This window comes from Hylobates moloch, unplaced genomic scaffold (assembly GCF_009828535.3).
Source record: "Hylobates moloch isolate HMO894 unplaced genomic scaffold, HMol_V3 SCAFFOLD_12, whole genome shotgun sequence".
In the NCBI taxonomy this organism is placed as follows: domain Eukaryota; kingdom Metazoa; phylum Chordata; class Mammalia; order Primates; family Hylobatidae; genus Hylobates; species Hylobates moloch.
Window position 1 is genome coordinate 100,612,559 of NW_026652287.1, and position 10,319 is coordinate 100,622,877.

At 41.6% G+C, this 10,319-nt stretch overlaps 1 protein-coding gene and 1 pseudogene across 1 annotated transcript; both read left to right on the top strand.

Moving 5' to 3' along the window:
- Positions 1 to 3: 3 nt before the first annotated feature.
- On the top strand, positions 4 to 7,968 carry ZNF813 (zinc finger protein 813; the record flags this gene model as incomplete). Its single annotated transcript, XM_032171620.2, has 2 exons — positions 4 to 121; positions 5,591 to 7,968. Coding segments are annotated over 2 exons (1,830 nt in total), but the record flags the coding sequence as incomplete, so codon positions are not given.
- Positions 7,443 to 9,739, top strand: LOC116479592 (putative zinc finger protein 137; annotated as a pseudogene).
- The last annotated feature ends 580 nt before the right edge of the window (positions 9,740 to 10,319 follow it).

Genomic DNA, 10,319 nt, shown 5'->3' on the forward strand with positions numbered 1-10,319 from the left:
TTGACATTCAGGGATGTGGCCATAGAATTCTCTCAGGAGGAGTGGAAATGCCTGGACCCTGCTCAGAGGACTCTATACAGGGACGTGATGTTGGAGAATTATAGGAACCTGGTCTCCCTGGGTGAGGATAACTTCCCTCCAGAAGTGGGGATGTGCCCTTGTGTATCTTTGTATTTTCTCTTTTTTTAAATACAGTGTCTTGCTCTGTCACCCAGGGTGGAGTACAATGATGTGATCATGGCTCACTGCAATCTTGAATTCCTGGGCTCAAGTGATTGTCCCACCTCAGCCTCCCCCGGTAGCTGGTACAGGTGCATGCCACCATGTCAGGCTACTTTTCTAGTTTTTTTTTTTAGAGACACATTCTTGCTGTGTTGTTGAAGTTGGTCTTGATCTCCTAGGCTCAAGAGATCCTCCTCGGCCTCCCGAATAGCTGGGATTACGGGCGCCAACCCCCATAACTAATTATTGGCTTTTATTTTTAAAATTTTTGCATATGTATGTCCTTAAGGCCAATATGAGTCTTCTGTAGAAAACATGTAGTTGGTTCCTGTTGATTCAGCCAGTCTTTGCCTTCTGAGTGCAGAGTTAAATATTTACATTTGAAGTGTTACTGATGGAGAAGACCTTACCATTGCGTTTCTGTTACATATTATCTGTATTTCTTGTAGGTTTCTTTTGTTACTCGTTTCTCATTTCCTACTTTTTGTGTTTAATTGCTTTTTTGTGTAGACATGCTTTGACTCCCTTCTTATTGACTTTTTGTTTGTTTGTTTATGACAGAGTCTCACTCTGTTGCCAAGGCTACAGTTCAGTGGTACAATCTTGGGTCACCGCAACTGGCTCCGCCTCTCCGGCTCAATGGATCCTTATGCCCCAGTGGCTCGTGCCTGTAATCCCAGCACTTAGAGAGGCCAAGGCAGGCAAATCACCTGAGGTCAGGAGTTCAAAACCAGTCTGGCTAACATGGCAAACCTCCATCTCTACTAAAAATACAAAAATTAGCCAGACACTGTGGTGGGCACCTGTAAGCCCTGCTACTCAAGAGGCTAATGCAGGAGAGTCACTTGAACCTGAGAGGCGAAGGTTGCAGTGAGCTGAGACTGTGCCACTGCCCTCCAGCCTGGGTGACAGAACGAGACTCTGTCTCAAAAAAAAAAAAAAAAAATTCTGCCGGGCGCGGTGGCTCACACTTGTAATCCCAGCACTTTGGGAGGCCGAGGCGGGCGGATCACGAGGTCAGGAGATCGAGACCACAGTGAAATCCCGTCTCTACCAAAAATGCAAAAAATTAGCCGGGCGTGGTGGCAGGCGCCTGTAGTCCCAGCTACTCGGAGAGGCTGAGGCAGGAGAATGGCGTGAACCTGGGAGGCAGAGCTTGCAGTAAGCCGAGATCGTGCCACTGCACTCCAGCCTGGGTGACAGAGCAAGACTCTGTCTCAAAAAAAAAAAAAAAAAAAAAATTCCATAACCTGCAAAAACTACTCTTTCTCCACCAGAACTCTTTATGTCAGAATTATTTGTGTATGTTGCATTTTCATCAACATATATGTATATTGTGTTTTCATGCTTTTTTCTTCTAAATAATAGAAAAAAAGTTGAATTGTGAAGAAAAGGTACACTTACAACAGTTTCTGTATCTGTCCTTTTATTTGCCTATTTATTTATTTATTTGTTGATGAGACGAAGTTTTGTTCTTGTCGCCCATGCTGGAGTGCAATGGCACAATCTCGGGTCACTCCAACCTCCAACTCCCAGGTTCAAGTGATTCTCCTGCCTCAGTTTCCCGAGTAGCTGGGATTACAGGCATGTGCCACCACGCCTGGCCAATTTTGTGCTTTAATAGACACATGGTTTCTCTTTTTTTGTCTGGCCGATCTCAAACTCCCGCCCTCAGGTGATCCGTCAACCTCAGCCTCCGAAACTGCTGCCATTACATGTGTAAACCACCGCACCCAGCCTATCTGTCTTTTAATTTACCTTTACTGGAGAACTTTATATATATTTGTGGGTTGGAATGACTCTTCAGACTTCTTTCATTTCTTTCTTTTTCTTTTACTTTTTTTTTTTGGAGACAGAGTCTCAGTCTGTCATCCAGGCTGGAGCGCAATGGCGCAATCTTGGCTAACTGCAACCTCTGCTTCCCGAGTTCAAGTGATTTTCCTGCCTCAGTCCCCCAAGTAGATGGGGCTACAGGCACATGTCACCACACCTGGCTAATTTTTTGTATTGTTTTTTGTAGAGGCAGAGGCGGGGTTTCATGGTGTTAGCCAGGATGGTTTCAATCTCCTGACCTTGTGATCCTGCTACCTCAGCCTCCCAAAGTGCTGGGATTACAGATGTAAACCACCATGCCCAGCTGGCCTCAAAGTTTGTAAAACATGTTATTGCTATTAGATGGCTTCAAGTATTACAAGATTTATAGTACAGGCTCTAAACTTCCTTTGTTTAATAAGATTTGTCAGCCTTCAGTGATGTTGATCATGAGATGCTCACTTTCCTGTCTCAGTCATTTCACTGTCCTGTCAGAAATACCTTAGACTGGCCAGCTGAGGTGGGTCATGCCTCTAATCCCAGCAGTTTGGGATGCTGAGGTGGGCAAATCGCTTGAAGTCGGGAGTTTGAGACCAGTCTGGCCAACATGGTGAAACCTCGAATCTACTAAATACAAAAAATTGGCCAGGTATAGTGGCTCATGCCTGTAATCCCAGCACTTTGGGAGGCTGAGATGGGCAGATCACCTGAGTTCAGGAGTTTGAGACCAGCCTGGCCAACATGGTGAAACCCCGTCTCTACTAAAAATACAAAAATTAGCTGGGCATGGTGGCGCACGGCTGTAATCCCAAGTACTCAAGAGGCTGAGGCAGGACAATCTCTTGAACCTGGGAGGTGGAGGTTGTAGTGAGCCAAGGTTGCCCCACTGCACTCCAGTCCAGGTGACAAAGTAAGACTCTGGGCTGAGGCAGGACAATCTCTTGAGGCAGGAGAATCTCAAGGCAGGAGAATCATGCCACTACACTCCAGCCTGGGTGACAGAGTGTGACTCAATCTCAGAAACAAACAAACAAAGAAATAAACTGGGAGGCTTCAGACACAGAAATTTATTTCTCATGAATTTGGAAAGTGGGAAGTCCAAGAGCAAGGTGCTAGCCAAATTGGTTCCTGGCAAGAGCCTTCTTCATAGTTTAGCCCAGCCACCTTCCTGCTGTGTCCTGACGTGGTGGAAAGAGGAACAGGAAACGAGCTCTTCAATATCTCTTTTTATAAAAGCACAAGCCCTATTCATGAGTGGTCAACACCCGTGACCAAATTGTCTCAAAGGCCCCATCTGCAGAACATCCTATTGGAGAATAAGAACTTTGAACATGGCTTTTGGCCAATAAGAACATTCAGACCAGGGAGCCTGCATCATATTGTTTGTTTTTATTGTGCAACTTGTTATATACAATGTTTTCTCTGATCTGTTTATAAATTTTCCCAGTACACATTCTATGTTTTATATTTTATGCTAGTGAACTAGATAACTAAGGGCAATGCATATATATAGAATTGCCGTATTTCCTGGCTGTTTCATAAATGTAGTTGCGACATCATAATTGCACCCTCAGACACTGTTAGTCAATTCTTTTTTTTTTTTTTTTTTTTTTTTTGAGACGAAGTCTTACCCTTTCACTCAGGCTGGAGGGCAATGGTGCAATCTCGGCTCGCTATAACCTTTGCCTACCAGGTTCCAATGATTGTCCTACCTCGGCCTCCCAAGTAGCTGAGATTATAGGTGTACACCACCACGCCCAGCTAATTTTTTTTGTATTTTTAGTAGAGTTAGGGATTCACCATCTTGGCCAGGCAACTCTGGAAATCCTGACCTCATGATCTGCCCGCCTTGGCCTGCCAAAGTGCTGGGATTACAGGCATGAGCCATCGCGCCCAGCCATTAGTCAATTCTTATTCCTTATAATGCTGTGTATATTTTTTACCTCATAACTCAGCAGGTAGTGATCTTAACATGTATTTCAGTTCTTATATTGTGTGCTGGTGGTAAATAGAAGTTGTGGCTTTTTTCTTAACAGGGAATTGTTTAGAATTCTGCAGGTTGTATAAATGTACTTGTTATTTGCTTGCTAGTTTTATTGGTTACAATATTTTACTAACTAACTTTTATGATTGTATGTAAAGCTTTTCGGTATGTGGTATGCAATATAACTGACACAGTCCATTAGTTAATGCCATTTTTTTTTTGAGACGGAGTTTCACTCTTGTTGCCCAGGCTGGAGTGCAATGACGTGATCTTGGCTCACTGCAACCTACACCTCCTGGGTTCAAGTGATTCTCCTGCCTCAGCCTTCCTGAGTAGCTGGGATTACAGGCATGAGCCACCATACCCGGCTAATTTTGTATTGTTAGTAGAGATGAGGTTTCTCCATGTTTGTCAGGCTGGTCTCGAACTCCTGATCTCAGGTGATCCGCCTGCCTCGGCCTCCCAAAGTGCTAGGATTACAGGTGTGAGCCACCGCACCCGGCATTAATGTCACATTAACTAGGGCAGTGTGGCTTACGCCTGCAATCCTAGGACTTTGAGAAGCTGAGGCGGGTGGCTCATTGAGGTCAAAAGTTCGAGACCAGCCCGGCCAACATGGTGAAACCCTATATCTACTAAAAATACAAAAATTAGCCAAGCATGCCGGCATGTGCCTGTAATCCCAGGTACTCAGGAGGCTGAGGCAAAAGAATGGCTTGAACCCAAAAGGTGGAGGTTGCAGTGAGCCAAGATCAGGCCATTGCACTCCAGCCTGTTGTGACAAGTGAAACTTCATCTCAAAAATAAAAAAATACAAAATTTTTTAAAAAAATGTCACCATGTGCCTTTTCTGCATAGATATAGGTAATTTTATGACAGTTATTCAGAAAAATATTGTATTAACTTTTTTTTTTTTGAGATAGTCTCACTTTGTCACCCAGGCTGAAGTAGTGTTGTGATCTCAGCTCACTGCAACCTCTGCCTCTTGGGTTCAAGCGATTCTTGTGCCTCAGCCTCCTGAGTAGCTGGGACTACAGACATGGGCCACCACGCCTGGCTACATTTTGTAATCTTTTCTTACCTTCTCAGTGCTATGATTGTTTGACAATACAGAATTTCCATTGATTTTGGTTATCCTTACATGAGCTTGTTGTGGATTATTTATCAATATAGTATATCGTGTGGTCCTTTAGCATTTATTTGTATACAGTAAATATGCTGTAAATATAAAGAATATATACTTTTCATTGATGTGACAGTGATATGTTTTTTGCAAACTGTTAGACACTTTAGGGTCACAGTGGAAAAATACTCCTTACTTTAGGCTTATACACATTTGTGTGCTGTCAGTGTTTTGTCGTGATATTAGAAATAGGGTTCCATAGAAATGATTTGAAGCACATGTAATCGCCCTTTATCTAATAAAGAATCTTACGCTTTTGTGTTCCTAAACTTTGAAGATCATGTTTGGGAAGTTTAAAATAAGTATTTTTGTTGTGTCACATTTACACATTTCCGTATTATTTACCATCTGTACTGAACTGGAAACCTATTGGTGTTTATATTTTGTAGATATCTCTTCCAGATGCATGGTGAAGGAGTTCTTGTCAGCTGCTCAAGGCAAGAGAGAAGAGTTCCACACAGGAACGTTGGAAAGACATGAAAGTCATCACATTGGACACTTTTGCTTTCAGGAAATTGATAAAGATATTCGTAACTTAGAGTTTCAGTGGCAAGAAGATGAAAGAAATAGCCATGAAGCACCCATGACAGAAATCAAAAAGTTGACTGGTAGTACAGACCGATATGATCAAAGGCATTTTGGAAACAAGCCTATTAAAGATCAGCTTGGATCAAGCTTTCATTCACATCTGCCTGAACTCCACATATTTCAGACCCAGTGGAAAATTGATGATCAAGTTGAGAAGTCTATCAACAATGCTTCCTTAATTTCAACAGCCCAAAGAATTTCTTGTAGGCCCAAAACCCATATTTCTAATAATTATGGGAATAATTTCCTGAATCATTTGTTACTCACACAAAAACAGGAGGTACACGTGAGAAAAAAGTCTTTCCAATGTAATGAGAGTGGCACAGCCTTTAATTATAGCTCACTCTTAAGGAAACATCAGATAATCCATTTAGGAGAGAAACAATATAAATGTGATGTATGTGGCAAGGTCTTTAATCGGAAGCGAAACCTAGCATGTCATCATAGATGTCACACTGGTGAGAAACCTTACAGGTGTAATGAGTGTGGCAAGACCTTCAGTCAGACGTATTCCCTTACGTGCCATCATAGACTTCATACTGGAGAGAAACCTTACAAATGTGAAGAATGTGACAAAGCTTTCAGTTTCAAATCAAACCTTAAAAGACATAGGAGAATTCATGCTGGAGAGAAGCCATACAAGTGCAATGAATGTGGCAAGACCTTTAGTCAGACGTCATCCCTTACATGCCATCGTAGACTTCATACTGGAGAGAAACCTTACAAGTGTAATGAGTGTGGCAAGACCTTTAGTCGAAAGTCATCCCTTACATGCCATCGTAGACTTCATACTGGAGAGAAACCTTATAAGTGTGATGAGTGTGGCAAGACCTTTAGTCAGGAGTTAACCCTTAAATGCCATCGTAGACTTCATACTGGAGAGAAACCTTACAAGTGTAATGAGTGTGGCAAGGTTTTTAATAAAAAAGCAAACCTTGCACGTCATCATAGACTTCATACTGGAGAGAAACCCTACAAGTGTACTGAGTGTGTCAAGACGTTCAGTCGAAATTCAGCCCTCGTAATTCATAAGGCTATTCATATTGGTGAGAAACGTTACAAGTGTAATGAGTGCGGCAAGACGTTCCGTCGAATTTCAGCCCTTGTAATTCATACGGCAATTCATACTGGAGAGAAACCTTACAAGTGTAACGAATGTGGCAAGGGTTTTAATCGAAAATCACATCTTGCATGTCATCATAGACTTCATACTGGAGAGAAACCTTACAAGTGTAATGAATGTGGCAAGGTTTTTAATCGAAAAACACACCTTGCACATCATCATAGACTTCATACTGGAGATAAACCTTACAAGTGTAATGAATGTGGCAAGGTTTTTAATCAAAAAGCACACCTTGCACGTCATCATAGACTTCATACTGGAGAGAAACCCTACAAGTGTAATGAATGTGGCAAGGTTTTTAATCAAAAAGCAAACCTTGCACGTCATCATAGACTTCATACTGGAGAGAAACCTTACAAGTTTAATGAGCGTGGCAAAGTTTTTAATTGAAAAGCAAAGCTTGCACATCATCATACAATTCATACTGGAGAGAAACCTTACAAGTGTAATGAGTGTGGCAAGACCTTCCGTCACAATTCAGTCTTTGTAATTCATAAGAATTCATACTGGAGAGAAACCTTACAAGTGTAATGAATGTTGCAAAATTTTTAATCAACAAGCACACCTTCTATGTCATCATAGACTTCATAGTGGAGAGAAACCTTAGAAATGTGAAGCATGAGACAAAGTTTACAGTCACAAATCAAGCCTCAAAAGACAGGAGAATTCATACTGGAGAGAAAGCTTACAAAGGTGATGAATATCACAAAGTGTTCAGTCACAAGTCAAACCTTGAAAGATAAAATAATTCATACTGGAGAGAAACCATAAAATTGTAAGAGTTTGTGACCAGGGCCGGGCGCGGTGGCTCACGCCTGTAATCCTAGCACTTTGGGAGGCCAAGGCAGACGGATCACAAGGTCAGGAGATCGAGACCATCCTGGCTAACATGGTGAAACCCCGTCTCTACTAAAAAATACAAAAAGTTAGCTGGATGTGGTGGCGGGCGCCTGTAGTCCCAGCTACTCAGGAGGCTGAGGCAGAATGGCGTGAACTCGGGAGGTGGAGCTTGCAGTGAGCCGAGATTGCGCCACTGCACTCCAGCCTGGGGGACAGAGTGAGACTCCATCTCAAAAAAAAAAAAAGAGTTTGTGACAAGGCTTTCGGGCATGATTCACACCTAGCACAACATACTAGAATTTATACTGGAGAGAAACCTTACAAGTGTAATGAGTCAGGCAAAGCCTTAATGAGCAGTCAACACTTATTCACCATCAGGCAATCCATGATGAAGGAAACTTTACTAACGTAATGATTGTCACCAAGTCTTCAGTAACGCTACAACCGTTGCAAATCATTGGAGAACCCATAAGGAAGAGAGATCATACAAGTGTAATAATTGGCAAATTCTTCAGACATCGTCCATACCTTGCAGTTCATTGGCAAACTCATACTGGAGAGAAACCTTACAAATGTCATGACTGAGGCAAGGTCTTCAGTCAAACTTCATCCTATGCAAAACATGGGAGAATTCATACAGGAGAGAAACCTCACAAGTGTGCTGATGGTGGCAAAGCCTTTACGTCACGTACACACCTCATTAGACATCAGAGAATCCATACTGGACAGAAAACTTACAAATGTCATCAGTGTGGCAAGGTTTTCAGTCTGACTTCACTCCTTGCAGAATATCAGAAAATTCATTTTTGAGGTAATTGTTCCAAATGCAATGAGTAGAGCAAGCCATCAAGCATTAATTGACATTAAAGTGTTTATGTTAAGAAGATTGGGCTGGCCGCAGTGTCTCACGCCTGTAATCCCAGCACTTTGGGAGGCCAAGGCGGGTAGATCACTTGAGGTCAGGAGTTTCAGATCAGTCTGGCCAACAGACGTGAGCCACTTTTCCCAGTTTGCTTTTTGTTCATTAACAAAAACTGATTGATAGAGATTTTTATGGGTATTGTGTTGAATCTAAATCACATTGGGTTATATAATCATTTAACAATATTAATTTTTCCAAACCAGCAATATGGGTTATATCTCTGTATATGTTCTTAATCATATTGAGCTATGTTTGTAGATTTCAAGGTACAAACTTCTCACCTTTTTACTTTTATTCCTAAGTATTTCTTACTTTAAGTTCTCTAGCAAATGGAAGTGTTTTTAAATTTTCTTTTAAAATTGTTTATTGTTAATGTATGGAAATTCAACTAATTTTTGGTGCTGATATTGTATTGTGCAAATACACTGAATGTGTTTATTAGTTCCAGTAGTATTTTGGTTGAGTCTTTGTGATTTTCTACACGGAAGATCATGTCATCTACAAACAAATATAATTTTACTTCTTTCTTTCTGATTTGGATGGGTTTGATTTCTTTTGCTATTTCATTGCTCTGGCTAGGACAGCTAGTATTTATTGATTAGAAGAGGTGAGAGCATTCTTGCATCATGTGAGATCCTACAGGAAAATCATTCCATGCTCCCTGCTTCGTTATCTACTCGTTGGTCATTTCATGGATGGTCTTTCTATTGTTGAGGTAAATTTCCTTTTCTATCTATTTTGTTTAGGATTTCTATGATGACTGGATTTTGAATGTTGTGAAATGCTTTTTCTCCATCTATGAAGATGATGTGGTTTTCATCTTTTGTTCTGTTCAAGTGGTGTATCACATTGATTTGCTTGAATATGTTGAACCATCCTTGCATCCCAGAAATAAGTGGCACTTGAATATCTACAATCCTTTTTATATCCTCTTGAATACAGCTTTCTAGTACAAGGGGTCTTCAAGAAGTTCATGGAAAAATATGTGTTTTGCATGTTATGAGAAAATTGTGTATGAATTTCCCAGTTTTTGCACCAAAATAAACTGGTACATATCTGTTATAACATGTCTGAAGAGGCTCTAGTTTGAGGCACTCAGAAGGATAAGACATGAGTTTTAAAAGAGACTCTATCTGCCAGGTGCAGTGGCTCACACCTGTAATCCCAGCACTTTGGGAGGCCAAGGTGGGCGGATCACCTTAGAGCCAGAGTTCGAGACCAGCCTCACCAACATGGAGAAACACCATCTCTACTAAAAATACAAAATTAGCCAGGCGTGGGGGCGCATGCCTGTAATCCCAGCTACTCTGGGAGAATGGCTTGAATCCGGGAGGCAGAGATTGCTGTGAGCTGAGATTGCACCATTGCACTCCAGCCTGGTCAGCAAGAGTGAAACTCCATCTCAAAAAAAAAAGAAAAAGAGACTCTATCAAAGCAATATAAATCCTGCTAAAATTAAAACAAAAAGAAGCATCAAATTTACAATGAGACCAGATGCAGTGGCTCAGGCCTGTAATCCCAGCACTTCCAGAGGCCAAGACGGTTGGGTCACGTGAGCCCAGGTATTCAAGACCAGTCTGGGCAACATGGTGAAACCCCTTGTCTACAAAAAATACAAAAATTAGCTGGGCATGGTGGCACATGC